At 36.4% G+C, this 19,389-nt stretch overlaps 1 protein-coding gene across 3 annotated transcripts in view; it reads right to left on the reverse strand.

Annotated features, from left to right (window-relative positions):
- Nucleotides 1-19,255, reverse strand: part of TAF2 (TATA-box binding protein associated factor 2) — a 60,218-nt gene extending 40,963 nt beyond the window's left edge. For 2 of the 3 annotated variants that reach the window (XM_026055683.1, XM_026055681.1), the window contains exons 1-10: nucleotides 18,810-19,255; nucleotides 17,161-17,215; nucleotides 16,192-16,352; nucleotides 9,302-9,420; nucleotides 7,803-7,944; nucleotides 7,194-7,425; nucleotides 5,713-5,897; nucleotides 5,035-5,148; nucleotides 3,419-3,518; nucleotides 1,733-1,818 (exon numbers count right to left, since the gene is read on the reverse strand). In XM_026055683.1, coding sequence (XP_025911468.1) covers nucleotides 1,733-1,818; nucleotides 3,419-3,518; nucleotides 5,035-5,148; nucleotides 5,713-5,897; nucleotides 7,194-7,425; nucleotides 7,803-7,944; nucleotides 9,302-9,420; nucleotides 16,192-16,352; nucleotides 17,161-17,215; nucleotides 18,810-18,862 — 1,247 coding nt within the window. In that variant the 5' untranslated portion in view covers nucleotides 18,863-19,255. The other variant, XM_026055682.1, reaches the window with a different exon arrangement.
- Nucleotides 19,256-19,389: the final 134 nt, after the last annotated feature.

Here is a 19,389-nt window from a genome sequence, read left to right on the forward strand (position 1 = left end):
GTTTACATACAAGGGAATTTTGCAACCTACAAAAAATAGCAAGTTGTAATTTGTTTCTAAGTGATGTTATGATTAACAAGTCCAAAATATAATGAAGAGTGCAGTAGTGAAACAGATGTAGAAAAACAGAATATCTAATAGTGATGCATCACACACTGGCAATACACACATTTAGCAGCATGAGAATAGGGTTTTGTCAATTGTGTCTGAATCTAGAATAACTACAATAAAACTATTAAACACTTAACACTAAAATTAACACTTAAGAAGTGACTTTTTTTTCTAGTGAATTCCTTTTTTTAAAATGTGCCCTTTTTCTCTAGTTTCCTCTAATCCTATTAATCTGAATTTAGTTTCCCTGTACAGGAGAATATGCTGCCAAATTGTACTGCTGTCAGTTAAAAAGCCTGCCAAGACCTAATTCAGGACCCTAAATTTTGTTTAAACAAAGACGTCATCGACAACAGGATACCTAAAATTACTGCTACTAGCTGTGACTTGTTTTCAGAAGTAAATGCAACAAGACCATCTAGGTACTGCTTCACTACTCGCAAGAACAGAACAGTGAAGTAAATCTATCATAAGCAGACAGGTAAAATTGAGTAACGGCCTGGCATGCAAACACACGAGCTGAACTGAGGATTGTCAACATCCAGAAAACTCTGTAGTTGGTGAGGATTCACCTGGCTGGGCAACTGGCCAATACATCTTAGCCTTGATTTTAGAAGACTCTTCCTTCTTTTTTCATCTCTCAAAAAGAGATTGCTATTCAAATTTTAAATTGGTTATTTGTATACTTGATTCAAGTCTAAGACCAGGGCATTTGATTTTAAATGGACAAAACCCTGGATTTGCACACCCTCAAAAGCAAGCTGCAGACAACTGAGGTTATATTTTCATCAGGCAGGGACTTCTGCCGCAATACCAACTTCAGAAGTTTACATATTTTCCCACTTCACCTGCATGATCCCAATCTCACAGTTCTGTCCTGACCCTAGATGCAACAGGGCAACTGCCTGTGAGGCTGTGTCACAACCCAGATTAATTTATCCAAGGGGAAAAAAACCCCCTACAAATGTTATCACTGAAACCTGGATCATCTTACAAATCTGGCTTATAGAAATACTCTCCCATCTCCAGTGGTTAGCACTATGGAGTGGGCAGTACAGGAGTATCAGGAACGGGGTAAGGGGAAATTTCTCAAGCTAGCACTACTGAAGCTACAGTTACTGGGAAATTACAGACTCAGACAGTTCACATTTATCAATGGGTGCTTCAGAGAAGACTGGTCTGGTACTATTTTTTCCCCCCTAATTGATATGACAATTTCAGTTTAAGATTGCAAGGTGCTAACTGGCAGTGGAAACAAAAAGAGCAAAGAAAAAGAAAACTGATGATACCTGAAAAAGCCTAAAGGTTACTAACCACTCTAGAAATAGCTCAAGTCAAAATTCTGGTTCCATCTTCTCTCTCATCCTTACTATTAAGTAGTTTCATAACAGTATTAAAAACATTCATGATACTTAATTCCCTTCAAGGTTTAAAGTGAGAGAAAAATAAAACAACAATGATACAGTATACTCAAGATGTACTTTACGAGACTGGTAATATATGCCTTGGGCAGCTGAAGTTCTTCAGCGTTTGGCCTTGTGCCGCACAACACACCCAAGGCATATATTAATGGCCCCATAAAAATATATCCTGTAATGACTTGCGGCTTAAATAAACATACTTGTCTTTCTCTTTTCCTCCTCCGAATATTGGATGCAGTAAAACTCCACCAGTCTTCAGTTCATATGCCACTATTTGATCTAACTCCTAAAAAGTACAACATATGGAAGTAAGCATAATTTTGAAAAGTAGAGGGATTATTTAAAAAACACAGGAAAGCTCTTGACCTCATTGTTCAAGCCATACCTCCTAATGAAATATGTTTACAAACACACAGCATTTTAAAATTAGGGATGTTCCTCAGCACAGCAAACAATAACAGGACAGTAAAAATTAGTAGTTAAAATTCAACTCCAATATATCTAAATATCACCGTTCACAGAATAAGTTGTCTCTGAGCAACAAAAATAAAGGTATTCACCATTTCCTTGCAGTGGAAAACAATACTGGGTGTATCCACACAGTAGGTTGCAGCAGACAGACATTCACCTTGACCCATGTCTAAGCCAGACAGAAGGCTACTCTGAACTGGAACTTGTGTGGTGCTGTGCCCATGTTAGCAAGCACGCTTCAAGGCAGGATGTTTGCATGGACTCATCATCATCCAACAGTCAACATGGCTGTTGGATCAACTCAAGTCAGGTTGAGCATAGGCAGAATGAACCGGTGCCTATCTGCAACCCAATGTTGGACAAGGAGTTTCCAAATGTTGATATATTTTGATAATATTGACATATCAAATTACATGCTTTGATGTACTGATACTACATTCAAAGTAGTAAGGATGGTCACTGCAGAAATGGAGGCTATGACAGCAGCACTTCTCAATCCTTTGTGAAAGCACTTAAGTAACTCTTAGGAAGGGACGTGAGCAACTAATACTCAGAAGCTACTTGCTGCACACAGGAGTGGGTTCCCAGACAGATCTTCATCCTGTTCTGCTGTACTCTGCAGCACTCACACCTTTAGCATGGACAGCATAGGACTGATGAGCTGAGTGTGTGTTAGGCAGATAAGGGTATAGGGTCCCTGAGCGGATGAGGGATATAAGGGAAGCCATTGGGCTAGGATTCTAGTTTTGGGGAGGGGGAGAGTAAGAGAATGTAACCAGAAGGATAGGAGGAAGATACATCTCTTTCTATAAATGAATGCCACTAGCAAAGGACGAAGACTCACTGCTGTTATCACTAGTCAGTGCCTGCTTCCTAGCATTACATTTGGAAAACTTTGGTACAGGCAGAACATTCTTTTCAAAAACATGATTCTTAATGGAAATGAAAAAATAATTTTTTTAATGGAAATGTAAAAATCTATTAACTTCCACCAAGAACATCAAAATCTTCAGGCCAAATAATTCCATCCAGTTCCTATTCCCATCTCCAAAACCAACCACAATACTTTATTTCAAAAGGAGGTACAAGAAATCTTGAAGTAAGCAAGCAGAGAAATATCTGGGCACCGAAGAATGTCTCTCTTGACTCACTAACACATTTTTGTGTAAAAACCCAAACAAAAAGAAGAGAAATAATTGCATAGGGAGACAGTGAAAATTATTATTCATAAGGCAGTCACGGAAACGTATTTGGGTTAATATGTTCGGTATTTTTTTTAGCTAAGTTTTGTTTCTACTGAACATCTCTTTAGATTGCAATGCAGAACTATATTATCTTCTGTTTTTATATTGTCTTCTTTGATGCAAAATATCTGAAATGTATAAAAAAAATGCTACTTTATTATGTGATATTACCTGTTTAATCCAGTGGCGATACTCATTAACACCAAAGGTTTTCTTCATCCAAAGGCCATAAATATAACCTGAGATTCCCTTTAGCACCCATTCATCTGACCTACAATAAGAAAGAAGCATGAATTACAGCACTTCAGCAGGTATTTCGTAAGGGATGGTATTTTCAACCAGCTCAAAATAGCCACAAGTTTCAGCAGGTTATATAACTTCTAAGTCAATAGAAGTCTGATGAGCTGTGAACCAATTTATGTAACTTGGCACCTAGAAGGGACCGATGAAACTGAAGAGCCAATGAAAACTGAACTTCTACCACAAAAGTCCAGATTAAAATATAAAACCAAACTACTTTAGCTGAAACAGTAACAATAAAACAGTGGAAATGGACACTAAAGTTAAAACAACTGCTAATCTATATAGTCTTAATTACTTGATACCCATTTCAATGTGACAGAGATTTGAATAGACAAAAAAGGTGTAGTACAAAATAACCTTCAAAGTAATTTACAGAGAGAAGCGGAGAGCTTTCAAGGAGATCATCCTACTTCTATATATCTCATAAAAAACAGGACTAAAATACATTGAACAGAACATCTACACCACACATGGAAGTTAGTCCCTGCACAGCACCCATTTGTCTCATATGCACATGTATTCTTCTGATGCCTCCCTGCCCTCTTTTCTTCTTTCCCTGCCTAGCTCACAATTTGGTGGATGGTGGTATTTAAATGCCTGTTTTGACAGCTGTGCTCTAAGAGAGAAAAATATGGAGAAAAACTACAAGGTGAACACCAGTTAGAATCCTAAGTGTTAGGGTGGCACACAGTATGAGGATAAGAGCGAAAGAACACCACAAAAGGGAATCATTAGGAGGGAGGCAAAGACTCTTCACCGTGGAAGTGCACTAGTTATAGCTATCAGAGCAGTTTCAAGCAGAGATAAATTATACTAGTACAAATTTCAGTTTAAAAACACATTGGTTTGTTTTTTAAGCCAAGAATTCTCTGGGACACACACTGCACCATGAAACAAGTAATAGGCCCCTTTAGGCTGAAACATAAAGTGTATGAAAAAGGCTTTAAATAAACACTGATCAAAACTGCGAGGAAATGATGCAGGAGATATTCTGAGGGAAGGAGTTATAGGGAGCTTACTACCCAAACCAGTTTAACCATTTAGTACAAATTTCTCCATTCCCCTTCTCCTGAACTCCTCCTTAACTTAGTAGATCTGCCACTCAATAAATATTACCTATGCAGGTTGCGCTTCTTTATCCAAACTATCTGATAGAAATTTATTGATGATGGGAAAGAGTCTCCTCCCTCTCTCATTTCCAGATGCCAAAGCTTACTACAAAATTCAGAAACAATGATTTCAGAGACATGTTCAACCATCCCACTCTTTGGAACCTTTATATCTCCTATTCCCCTTCCAAGCAGAAAAGCGTTCTCAATTTTCATTCATTGTGCTGATTTTACTATTCTTCTGCTTTTCTTTTTTTTATTTCTTCTACAGTTACTGTTTCACTTATTCCCCAGGTAAAAAGCCACATGCAAATTAAAATTTCAGTTTCCTAAACTTTTAGCATTTTCTGGACAGTACGACAGTAACATGCTTACCAAGACATTCTGGATATAAAACATCCAAAAAATTGTTGGGCCAGAGCCTGTGCTAAACACCTCCTTGTCAGTGGAGTTTCATCTATAATCATTGCGCTGTGTAGGAGATTTGTGCTAGAACCCATAAAAAGGAAAACAACACAATATGAGCACAATCTACAAAAAATTGAAATAAGAGACCTTGCTTTAAAAAGCAAAAGAAAAAATAAATCCTCCACTGGTTTTCCAAAGAGATATTAATGTCTTTTTTAATAATCTTAATACAGGCAGATCTCCTGCCATTATCACAAATACACAATTTTGTATAGAGCCAAAGTAGTTGTCTTAACTGGTGAAACTGTTTGGGATTCACAGTACCCTCTCTCCCAGCTGAAGAAAAACAAAACAATCAAACTTCTGCACTTAAGTTAATCTTAAATATTTCATGCATGGCATCTCCAATTCAGAAAGAAAATCTCTGGCAATTTTTTATTAAAGATACAAATCCAACATCTTTGTAATAGATAAAATTGGATTTTTTTTAAGCCTATATTCACAACAAAAGCCACTTTTTTCAAACTAGGAAGCCTAAAACTCAGGCTATAAAAGTAATACAAGCTTCAGGTATATCTCAGTAGTCTTGGATCTGGTGTTTCTAAGCTCAAATTTTTAGAAGGTATAATTTTCTCAAATACTAACCTAAAAATACTCATGGATGCATAAGCAGCTACTTCAACATATGCTTCATCTATGAAAACAGTCTTGAAACAGGAGTACGGATAGCGACAGGTAAGAATCTCCTCGTAAAATTCAAATACCTCATGAAGGTATGACGTGGTATGTTTGAGCAATGGGAGAAGTTGAGGTAAGCAAAAGTGAGTCACCTACAAACAAAGCAAAAACATGGTACAAGACTGATGAAAATATTTAAACCCATAAATATCAAGTTTATTACATAACAACATAAAAAACCAAATAGTGCTGCCACAGAAATTTAACAGAAAACAGCATTTTTAAGCTGTGATAATGATTACCATGGAAGAAAAGCACACCAGGATGCCAATCTTAATTGTGAAAGCAGCAATAGGAAAATAATTTTTTAGCAGACCATGCACAACGACGACGTCTACCTACTGACGTCTACCTAAAGCACATGACATTTTACTTTGATTTTGCAATCCAATGTCTTTTAGAGTATTATTTTTCTTTTAGGCAATAATGAATTAGATAAGTGCAAATCAGTCCATCAGTGCTACTGTTCAGAAGAGGATTTGATACAGCTGAAGCTATAAGCCACCTCTGATATTACTGTTTTCCTTAAAAAGCAATGAGGCAACCAACGAGAGGTCAGAACAACCCAGGCGTAACTCCACTTACTCCAGCAGTGACACAGGCACCATGTTTAGAACGATCACTTTATATCTTCACACCTTTTAAACTCCGTAGCAATTTATCAGTTTGGTTTTTTTTAGATCTTAGCAATGGATAATTTTTTTAACGGCTATTACCTTTCACTAGCGAGTATATCCCACCAGTAAAAGGTAACAGAACACCATCACTGAGAACTCAGATCTGCTGTTTGTCCTTGGATCAGATAAAGCACAGCATCAGCACTTCCCAGCATCTTCCTATCATGCTTTCCAAAGGGGAGTATACAGGCCAGTCTTCACGATGAAGAAGTAATTTAATCTGCCTACCTAGTCCATCCTTACTCAGCTTGAAAATACAGATAAAAATATAAGTTGGTAGATTTTACCACAATGGGCTAAAACAACAGTCTGTTAAAAATGAAAATGCTATGTCCAGCTTAGTTTGGAATACTACTGAACTGTGCAGCAATGATTTTTAGCTACCACAACTAATGGGATGGCTTTAAAGCTATTTTGAGAAACACATTGTTACCAACTACAAATAAATTAGCCCCACAAATTCAGGCATAAATGGAATTATTGCTCATTTAAAGGAATTAGAATTATTGGTCATTCAAAGGCTTTACTTTGCAGATAAAGAACTTTAAATACAGGCATTACTGGACAAGTTTTATCATAACTGTACTAAGACAGGCCATATCTAGACATATATATTTTTGATCAATATATACTGGACCTCACAATAGGTAGCAACATAAAAATAGTTATAAATTCTTTACAAAAAAAGGAGATCTCTATGAAGATTATTACCTCATGCATGTATGGATCAACAAGGATTTCAAAAGGTCCTATGGCCAGGGAGATATTAGAAGCTGCAGTTGGAATAGTCAGCATGTAATGAAAAGTCTTCTTTCTCATATCGTGGGTATATACGGTTTCCACCAAATCTCCATTTGAAACGGCCACCATTGCAGCATCTACAGTATACTCAAGTTTCCAGGTACACAACTCAGAATATGAATCAACACAAGGAAACCAAAACCTAGGGAAGTTAAGATTGGGGGGAAAACGGTTAATAATTATATTTCTCTTTTTCACAGATGATGTTTTTCTCAAATTCCAAACTGTATTCTTAAATACTTTGTATGTTGACATTCTAATGCCTACTATACACCAATACTAGCACCAGTTTCTTTGTCACTATCTCCTACTGAGCCGTAAAGACTAGAAATCCTAATTGCTTCATTAGATGCTACTTCATGCTCCTGGTGAGTTCCTTTAAAGCACAAATTAGGTTTAGGAATTCTTAGCCTTACAAGAAACTATATGAGAATTCAGAGAAATTACTTGTATTTCCTACACTTGGAGACTGAATAGGAAATGTTTACACTAATTAACTTGCAAAGACATTTTTCTTACCTTGTAGAATTTTGATAACCACATGAAAAGACATGAGCCCCTCTTTCTGCCATGCTGCCCTCCATATTGGGTACCACAAAATGAAGCCCTCCTTTTGGCTGGTCCAGAGAAAAATTTATATGCACCTTTAGGACTTTTAACTCTGCAGAGGTAAGACAGAAATTAGAGTAAATACATAACTTATGCAAAAGTTATTTCAGAGGAATCATTCAGTTTTGGACTCTTGGTCTACCAAGACTATACATTCCCTTCATTCTCATGGACCTCCACGTTCTCTTACAAAGCACAGCTGAACTTACAGAACTGAGACCTCTTAAGCCTAAATTAAAGGATATGAATTTATAAGAATCTTTTTTTGTAGCATGCTGAAGTGATTTTCCACAAAGGGAGATCATTGTTAGGGTACAACAACCGCAAAAAGATTCTTTACTATTGGGGAGTAGGAAGATGAACTGTAATTCCAGTTGCAGTTTTTATCAAATAAAAACATGCATGTAACATAAACATTCTTAGAAGACATTTTATTGTCATTTGCAGTTTCTTAAAACCTCTTATTATAGTTAAAGCTTTTCCTGTAACTGAAATGTCTTTGCTTTGGTTTAGTTTCACAGAAATCTCACCTATGAATAGACTGGCAAGAAAAGAAATTCAAATATATTGTGAAATTTAGCCAAAAAGTCTCTTTTCAAAGTTTGAATGCCAAAATATGGTGAAAAACTCTACCTGTTGGAATATTATTCCTTCTACTGATGGAAGTAACACAACAGGAACTTAAAAATTAAAAGAAAGTAACAAAAAAATTATCTTTCCCATCTGGAAACACTGCATGAGTCAGTCTCATGATGCAGTTTTTTTTTCCTCCCTGTTACCACAGATCTCACAAATCAAAAGGAGAAAATGATAAAATCTTGTAAAAAAACTAATATAAGAAACTAACAAAATCAGATAAGAAAATAATCAACTACGGAAAGTGACTTATTAAAAGAGTTATTTGTTCCAGGACTTTGTATTCCAGTTTATAAAGTAGCCTACTTTTCACTATCAAAATAATTTTAAAGTAACCCTCCTTCAAATAATACACCTTTTTAAACAACATGTAAATAGACATATCTTTGTGAATTCTTTCCTTTATCAGTTCACCTATACTGCAAGTAGCGTCAAGCAGTTATAATTTGGCACCCAACATATCCCATTATACCCACAGCCTCATGTATACTTTGGGGATCCTGACTACCAAACAGCTTGTTTTTAAAGAGTGCTGAGACCTTTTCTCAAGCCACTTCTCCCTATTACCAAGAGGTGTGAAGGTATTTTTCAGACTTTAGCTGGAAAGGTATGAGTGAGAAAAAAGAAAAGAGTAACCACCATTTCAATTATATTTATAAAATAATGTAAGGCTATTTATATTCATTTAAAATTACTATCTTCCTATGCAAACTCCCAGCTAACAACTGTGTGGCACCTTAAATTAAACTTTCAGTATGGTCTCTTTACTTTACCATCAACATGTTTCCACAGCTCCGAGGGAACCTTAATGCAGAGCTCTCCATTTCCAGCATCTGGGTCCACAGCACTGACTGCAGCAGCATAGGCATTGGAAAAATAGTTGAGATTCCTCCTGTCAGAAATACCCATTTAATTCTTAAAGTATATGCTGAACTACAAAAAGCAACTTTTAAAGTTATATGATTTCTATACAGAGTTTCATGATGAATGTTCAACCAAGTGCTGAGATTTTTCCCCCCTCTTTGCTTGATGGATAGGAATAGTTTTATTTCATGCTCTTTTATATGTCATATAAAATTTTAGATGCTAGAGTTTTGGCTTTAATCCACAAAAAATATATATACAAATATTTTATTTTTAGTACCTAGAAACAAACTAAAAAATTGTTACCATCATTTCTATGCATTCCTTTTATTTAGGATGCTTACACAGATTCTTGTAATCAAGTTTGAGCTGTTCAAGTTACTAAATATTAGCTGTTATTGACTACACATTTCATTACAAAGTAAAAACATTACTTGAGTTATGATTTATTCTTAATTTTTTTTTCCCTGAAAGGAACAGGAACATGAATGTGTCAGCAATTACAGGAGTTATCAGAGGGATGGCAACTTCTCAACTTTCGCTCTAAAGAGCATTTGGATACTGAAAGATTGACCAGGCAAGTTTGAAAATATCCTTGCCTTTGCATCTTTATAGCTTTTACAGTCTTTCAAAAGGATTTTTAAACTTTGTAAAACATGGACACAACACTCTTCTCAATTCTAATCCTCTAACACATGTAGTTCTTCAAAAGCTTGCACAATTCTGTCCCGAAGAGAAAGTGTTTTGAATTACTCATCACCATTTTTTTCCAGAACTACCCAGAATATTTAACTGTGCCACTGGTGAACCCAACCACTGTGGATCCAGCCACAGCTGCAATAAAGGGTAAAGCCATCTGCAGCGTATTGCACCCCCATGGAGCACGCTACCTTTTCGCTGTGGGTCCTTTCTTCCTCAGAGGGCCATGGAATCTAAAGTCCACCCAAAGCAGACATGATCTCATTTCAGAATTTTACTTTCTTTCTTCTAACCATTCACTATTCACCACCCACAGAGAAAACAGCATTCAACTCAATTTACAGTACCTTACTTGAAAGGATGAAGGGTAATTAACCATGCCAGGATCCCAAAAAGTCTAGGTATGCCAAACTCAGTGCTTATATTCCTAGCCTTCCCCATCTGAGACTTAACTAAAACACTGAAATATATTGAGAACATTTTCATGCAGTTCTTGATCTTTGGCAATAACAGCGTGCACATTCCCTGGCACCACTACCAAGACTGGGAATGTCAGGAGCAGTAAACCTGCCTACTTTGCTTGGAAGCTTCTGAAAATGGAACGTTAATAGTAGATTGGAGCATATGAGTATAGAAACTCCAAAATCCCAGGTTTTAATACATGATCACTTTATCCTTGTCCATAGCTGAAGTGCACCTAAAGATAAGATATGATACCAAAAAGTTTTAAAAGCATGTTGTGCTGCAGAGAATGAGCTTGTGAACAGCACACTGAAGTAACTTAGTGTACAACTCCAGGACAATTCAAACCAACCTAACTTGGACCTGTTGTACCATCCCCTAGTCTCAGCCACATATTCCCTCATTCAGGAGACTACTGTTCATCTGAACCTACAGTGATGCAGCTGAAAGCTGTAAATGAAAGAAGAAAAAGTCTTTTTTTGGCAGACCTGGCTTTCAGGTAGTTTAGCTCTTAATATGACTTATTGAGGGGTCAGAGGAGTTCTAGTATGGATGCAAGGAAGAGTGTCAGTGGGACCACAACCACCCCAGGGGATGTTGCTTTAAGCTGTCTTGAAATGGCATACTAGGAAGGCAAATACCATTTGAAAAACAGTCTTAAAAAATGACTGCATGACTGAAAATATCTCAGTAATCGAAGAAACCATCAATAGAAAACAATAAGACTTCTGTTTTGGCTCTGAAGTCCCAAGGTTTTTCATTTTAATGTACACATGATCTGGGAATTCACTGGTAGGGGATCCCTTTCCAAAACATCAGTAAGAATTTGCTCCAGTTTGTGGATTTTGGTGAGCTTGTGGTTACACTTTAAATATCAACAGTTCACAGATAGGAAAAGGTTATGATTTTATAGAAAGAAAGGTAGACTCTGCTGGGCTTAACATTTTAAGGGAAACAGTCTATTCTGATATTTCATTCAGCGTGAAGTGGTCCAATTCAAATGGGTGATTCAGTATAAAAAGACTAAATTAGAGGCTTAGTACCAGACAGTAATCTTTTTGCAGGTTGAACTATTCTCAATAAAGTGGATATGGCTGTTTTAACAAAAACTTAGCATGAGCTAAAAGCTACAGCTCAAGAAATAAAGCCAATTTTTTCTAACAGTAAGTGTAGATTAACAATGAAAGAACAATATGCATTCTTTTTTTTTTTTCCTGGCAGAGACGCATTTTATTATCAGAATTCACCCCAAAACACTGATCACTACAGCCCAGATGAGTGCTGTTGACTGACTGGAAGTGTGTTTCATCCTGCAGAGACCTTTTTTCTTTTTTTTTTTTAATTACCCTTTGCTTACAAACATCTCCATGTCAAATTGCTATAGCATCTCTCAATATTAACTGCAGCACTGCTACTTAACTGTTATGTAGCCCACATATAGTCTCTACAGCTTTTTTCTTACAGTATTTAACATTAACTTGGCAAAATAGTTCCTTGATCCACATGTAGGTAGGAAGCTAAGTAGAAGAGTAAACATAATGAATTATAATTCGCACTTGTTTTTGGAGTCTAACTCAATATATTAATAAACCAAAGATTTGAGTCTTTGGTACACTGAAAAAAATCTCATTTTCTTTCTTGCCAAAGAATAAGGGTTTTGCCATCTCTTTTTCCAAGTAGCTCTCTTCTTTGTTCCTTTTTTTTTTTTTAAGCAGTGTATCATGAATTTACAATTTCATAAATACTATAACAGTGGAAACAAAGGCTATTTACTGTAGCAAAACAACACACAGCTCAGCCTAGCAGTAACCTTCCTAATTCTACCTTTCTCTGGTATAATTTCAGTAACTTTCCAAATCATTTCTCTGGTATGCATAGGCTAAAGGATTGATGGCTGACACCTCAGAAGAAAGAACATTGCAAGATACACCCTATCGCATCAATCTCGTCCTCTCTTCCACAGCTTACTGCTACTCGTAACTACAGCAGCAGTCAAGCTGGAAGATATCAAAACATCTTGTTTAATATTTTAAAATTACAGATTTCAAATAAACAAAAACAACAAAAAACATGGCTGAATTAGTGAATGAACAGGTCTACGCTGCGAAGTTAATATTACACTGAACAGAGTATGCACAGGAAGGCATTTGTGCATGTTAGCTAACTTTACAAAAATGTATCTTTCTTTACAGAGGAGTAATAATAAGCTTGTCAGCCGGGCACCATAGTTATCACAAAGACATAAAAACAGGATTCAGAACACACATACAAAGTAAATATCCAGGCAACAGAATAATCTTGAACTTCACTCATCACAGATCAAAACAGAAATCCCCCTTGAAGCTATGTCTCCTTCAACACCATTGTGTTGCAACTCCAAACTTTTGCTGTGGCTATTTAACAACTTACAAGCTTAAGGAAAAACCCTAACAGGATTAAGAGAACAGAGGGACCTTCTTTGCCCATTTTAACTTGAAAAGGAGCTGGAATATATGTAGTTACCTAAGTAATCTAAATACAAACTGTGTAATCCAGAAAAATAAGTCCTATTCTCCTTATATGTACAGCTTCGAGAAAGCAACATTTTGCAAGGAATTTTGAAAGGGGAGAAGAAGGAGGAAGGTGGCTGTAACACTCTACAACAACAACTCAAAGACAAGGCCCAAACAGACATGCTCCAACACTGTTTCCAGGCTGGAAGCAGTCTTTGCTAGATTTCAAACCCTTCCTTAAAAGTATGAGCTAAGGGGGATTCTCTGCCACCTTGTGTACACATGGTAAAACTCTATGAATTGTACATGAAAGTACAGAAAGTACAGAGTATGAAAGTACACTTCTATGAAAGTACAGAATATTTAATATTGAAGTTTGTTCCACCTTCTGTAACACGAAAAATGTGAAAGGACGGAGACCACATAAGAGACGATAAAACACACAAGTATCACTTGACCTGAAAACACCCTGAATGTGACATTCAGAACACAGAACTGATCTGACAAAATTCTCACCCAAGAAGTAGTAAAAACTTCATCATGGTGAGACAGAAATCAATTCTGCTGGCTTTGCTTAAATTTCCTAGATAAAGGTTTCTTTAGTCTTGATTGTTCCATCCTCCTTTAACTTTCTTATGTTTGCTTGCACGCTAGAATTTTTACAGCATAAACAAGGTATGTTTAACCCCTTCACTCTTTTCTCATTTTTTGGTGATGACTTTCCTATTTTTCAGAATGATATTCCTGACCCACTGGACAAAAGCCACAATCGAAGACTGTTCCTCCCCGCCCCCCCATTCATTTAGAAAGCATACCTCATCTTTTAAAGTTCTGTAACAAAATGCTCAGTATAACATTGTTCATATCCTGGAAAGGCTATTTATAAAGCACAGTTACTGAAAATACAGCTTTATCCTACATTTACAAGCCTTAAACAGCAACCATCATCATTTACATTCTAGACTCCTTACTTCCTAGCGGATTCTACAATTATAGCAGGGAGCATAACCTCACAAGCCACAGATGCTGCAGCAAGTCTTCCCAAAGAAATAATTACACTAAGAATGGAAGAATCTATATCTAAAACCACTGTAATTCGCTGCTAACTGAGAGAGCAAGAGAACTTTAAAACATATTATCTTTGACAGTAAAAGTAAGGAAGAATTCATTAAACATTAATAATTTTTTTCTACATACTTCATGCATTCTTTTAGAAATCAACACTAACAAAATCAAAAGCATTATCAAAAGCCAGAAGGTATTTTTATACAAAACCTTGTAAAGAAGGGCAGAAGCAACCCGCTGATGAACTTCCTTTGGAAGTACTAATTTTAGAGTTTTTAGATACCTAGAATTTCTGTCATAAGAGCACAGATATAGTATTTAATCAAAATTACCATCATAATCAGTACCCAATTATGGCCAGATATTTCAATGGAAACAACAAGCAGCTCCTGTGACACTTTGGAGCACATGTAAGTCTTTGACTTCTGACATAAAGGAAAAGATGCCTGCTATTTTTTTGTGAAGAATATTTGGTGACCTCTGTCTTTCATAGCTATGAATAACACAAGAGTTATGAAATACAAGGACTTTTTAATTAAGTTCTAATAGCAATATGAAAACCTGCAGCAGTAAATTCCATAGGCTGCTCTCACCCTGTAGGAAACAGTATTTCACTTTGCATTCATTGTCCTCAAATTTCATTCATTGATCTTGAACAGGATGGAAGAGGAAAGGGGGGAGGGGGAAAGGATGCTGCTCCACTGTATCACTAGGATGTTAAATGAAGAAAATTACTTTCCCCCAAAAATGATAGAGTTTCACTGCATTATCTTACTGATCTTCATTAGAAAGATTTATCAGCTTGCTTTTTCTTTTTTCTCATAAGCACTAATAAAACAGGAGACTAAAAACTTTAATAGCTGCAAACAAAGCCAAAGGCCAGGAATCCCAAACTAGTTGAGTGGAAGTCTAAGAGGGCTGTATTTTCTATTTTTACCTATATGCTAAGTTTGGCTTTTTGGCAAACACAATATATCACAAACAGAGGTAGTGTTATCTGAAGAGCAAAGCTTGAAAACTTTTAAGTTAATTAAGGCAATTTCACCATTGAAGCAGATAACTGAGCACTCTCTATCCTTCCAGCTAACAAATCTCTCAGAGCAATCACTTTCCAAGGGGACACAACAAATATCTGAAGGACATTAATAAGCATTTTATTTCAGTAGTCTAATGGTTAAGCTGTCATAGTCACATGATTTGCCTTATTCCTATTATTTGTTTTGAAGTAATAAGCAAATTATATATAAGATTATCTGGACATACTTAATAAAAATCAGAAAAAATGCTTACACAGTCTTGTTAGGGAATGGGGGCAAATTTTCTCAAGACCTTTGATGGTGCTTGAATATTCCTAGGTTTAAAGATCAGAAGGATCAAAAACTACCTACCCTGGCATCATAAATCATAAAAATCATTTTGCAGGACAAACCTATCAGAACATAATAGTCTTAATCTACACAAATTTATACTAATTTTGCCAAACTGGAATTAAAAAAAAAATCCAAAAAACACTCAAAAGCAAAGTGTAATCCTTTTTTGTGCAACTTTCAGATGAACGTAGTAATACCACTCTAAAATGATCTGTACAAGAATATAAACAAATGCTATTGCCACAATAATTCATTTAAAGACAATTTGGTTGCAAGAGTATAAAACTCTGCGTGTAGAAAGCTTAACTCATCCATTAAGTCCATCACACATGAAATGTTTTAGCCAAAGATACTCTCTTACCATGGGAAAAACATATGAGGAGGACAACTGCCTAAAGCACTAACAGCACAACTGGCACTAACTACCTTTTTCCCTCCATAAAGTACTTTTTAAAAAACTCCTAATACTCTTGCAAAACAATACAAAGAAATTTTAGTAAAAAAAAAAAAAACAAACAGAATAAATACTGTAATTTATAGTCAAAATGCTTTCCCTGAAATAAATCACCACACCTAAAGTCAAGTGTTTCTCACTGACAATGACATTACCATAAGGAAATCATCAGGTAAAACTTGGCAGTAAAATAAAATAAGTCATGGTCAAAGCAAAAGAAGACACTACATCTGCAGAGTTTTAAACACATCACTTACTGCTTTGACTCATGGTGACAAACCTCCAGCGTTGGATCATTATAGATGAAAGCTGCTTCTAGATCGTTGACTCTTACTCTGTAAATTCGGCACTGCTTACTGTTCAATTTGATTCTATTCAGGTTTGCAACTGTGGGAAATATTGTCAATTCCACATAACCCTATGAAAACACAAATCAACACCTATTAAAATCTTTATCAATTCACAAATTAAAGAAATACAATATAAAGTATCAGTTCTTATTAGTACATCTTCAAAGGAAAATCATAGGGAAAATTAATGCAAATGTCAATGTTGCACTTAAAAAGGGAATTGTGTTTACCTTTTAGATGCCTAAAATAGATTTAGCAGGTGAATTTCCCCAGCTGTGAAATTAAAAAAACAACTTCAAGATGATCAAGTAAAAAAAAAAAAGCACATTCTGGAAATGATGTGCCTTTACTGACTAGATTTCAAGTTACCAGCCTCCTCTTCTATCACCGTGTTTTAGATTCTGGCATTTGAGCTTGAGACAATGATTTTTAAAGCCTAAGCAGAATCCATTTAGGCAGATATTTAAATTCAAAGAGCTCCAAAGCCTTCCAGCCTGAAAGCATCGAAGTCTCTTCAAAGCCCAAGCAAACTCACATACAAGCTATGTACAAGCTTTGTAACGCTATCCCTTATGTCAACTGACAGTGTGTTGAGAGTTAATTCTGAACTGCAAATTGTTTGTAATACTTAAAATGCAATGACCTTCTTATAAGAAAGGTTTTCCTCACAAAGGTTAAAGTGTTCACTATTACAAGATGTTTTATTTGATACTTTTCAAGGAATGACAGACTTATGAGCAGCAGCTGACTAGAAAGCAAATAACGTAAAGAAGCTGAAGAATATAATCTGCTTGCGTGTAATTACTTCCTCTAAAAACATGAAGAAAATACAGACTTTTTATTTCTACTTTCATAGTTTATTGAAAAAATACTTACTACAACAGACTTTCTCTGAAAATTTATGTTGTTGATACAAACTACCTGGTGAGTCGTGCTGGAAAAAAAAAAGAATTAAAATAAGTGACACGGTATTTGGACAAACACCAACATTTTAAATGACATTTTAACTCAGTTAAAAGAAAAACAGAGAGATCATGCAGTATGTATATATATATGTAGTATATTCATATAGTAGTATAGTTATATAGTAGTATAGTAGTATAAAAGGTAATATTGCAGAAGACATACTGCATAWAGCACATACTTGTAATAGGGAGAATTCATGATGATCCAAGTCTCTTACATAAGTGGTCCAAACCAAATAATGAATAGAAGTTACACAAGGTCAAAAAAGTTTCAATAAATTCAAAGTATCGCAGCAGTGTGAATATTACTGATAATACAATAGGCTAACAACATAGCTTTTGAACATCACCTAAGAATACGTAAGAATACATACTAATACTAATTTTATACTAATAGTATAAAATCAAGGTCTAACACTTTAAGAATGTGCAGTATTAGAAGTGGCATGCAGCTGTACTATTTGCAGTCAGAGACAGGCAGAACATTTACCTGGTAAGTTGACTCTCACACACAGTTTACACAGGCAGGTACTATATATGAAAAAGGATATAGTATAGCATGTGCTTTTACAATTAGTTTGTCATAAGAATTTATTGCTTTAAATAATGGTGATATATATATTAATCAAGGTAGGTATTTTAAACAGTTCAGATGTATGTTTAATTTTTGAATCATGTACTTGAACACTTGGTAAAGAAAACTGTACAAATGGGAGATAAAATAATAATTCCAACTTTTTAAAGTTAAAGTTATATCTTTCTGTAGTATGTGGCATCTTCACCATGCTTCAGAGTATTGTCAATCATAACTCAAGTTCCAACCTCATAATAACTCAACTTTTACACCATGTCACACATCACGTGCACACACTAACACACTTGTGCACTAAAAAAATTACTGCTTCATTTCAGTAAGTTCCACAGAAATTTCTACAAGAAAGTGATGACATCTAGTTTTCAATGACGGATTATCTAAATATTAAAATGTATATGCTAACAGCAGTAATTCTATTTTAAAACACACCAGTGTTACAGATTTATAGAGAAATCATGGAGGTATAACCATAAAAACAGAAATAGCCACTGAAATCAACAACCAACTGTATTACAGCTTGGTTACAATCAAAATAATGAATGTGTAAAAACGCTAATTTACTCAGCAAAGCTGCTTGACACATATGTTCAGGGTGATCTGAACTCATTTTTACGTGTAAAAAAACCCATATGTCAAATGACCAGGGCTTGACACTTCTATCTAACATTAAGAATGAAACATGATGTATGATCTGTAGTACTGATATTGTTTGGAAGTTTCTCTATGGTTTGAAGAGCACAATGCATTTTTTTTTTTTTTTTAGAAGAGATTGCATGGTTGACAGAGTTCACTGGCCATGACATTAAACAATACAGTATCTACAACATATATTTTCTGAGGACAAGCTCCACTGCAAACTATAGTTCCAGCCTTCTATCAGGTGGATAACTACTGATCAGCCTGTGGTCTGTTTCAAATGCACATTTGGTCAAAGTATAACAATTCTGAAAAAAATGGATACTTATAATTTATATGGTCTTGGGCTCTCAAATCCTTTGTCTCCTTTCTTCCTATTCATCCTGAACAGCAGCACTAAGCACACACTGCTGACCGTCAGACAGGCATCAACATCGTCCTCACTTGATAGGTCCTTCGCTTTTTCCCCCTGTCACGCCGTACTGGATCACGCATTGCCCCAGTGGGTCTGTGACTCCCAACCGTCAGGCATCTTCAGCTCGAGTCAGCACCATAATTATAACACGAACAACGTTCAGGCTTTCTACGCAACCTTTCGTGAGGGTACCACACAGCCCCTCTCTCCACCGCGGGACGGTACCAGTTCAGAGACGCCGCTGGCTTCCTCTCCGGAGAGGCTACGGAGACCAAACGGCTCAAGAGGCGGCGCCTCAGGGGGCCGCGGGGCCCCTGCTCCGGGGAGAGCCGGCGGGGCAGCGGCAGGCGGGTCGGGAGCGGGCGGGCCGCGGCGGAGCCGCCCGCGGCTCGGCCTTATGGCCGCTGCGGCTGCTCCGGGCGGCGGCGGGGCCGGGGGCTGCCGCGGCTCGTCCTGGTGCGGGGCTGCGGGCGGGCGCCGGCCGGCATGGAGCG

The sequence above is a fragment of the Apteryx rowi genome, unplaced genomic scaffold (genome assembly GCF_003343035.1).
Source record: "Apteryx rowi isolate R43461 unplaced genomic scaffold, aptRow1 scaffold_125, whole genome shotgun sequence".
NCBI lineage: Eukaryota > Metazoa > Chordata > Aves > Apterygiformes > Apterygidae > Apteryx > Apteryx rowi.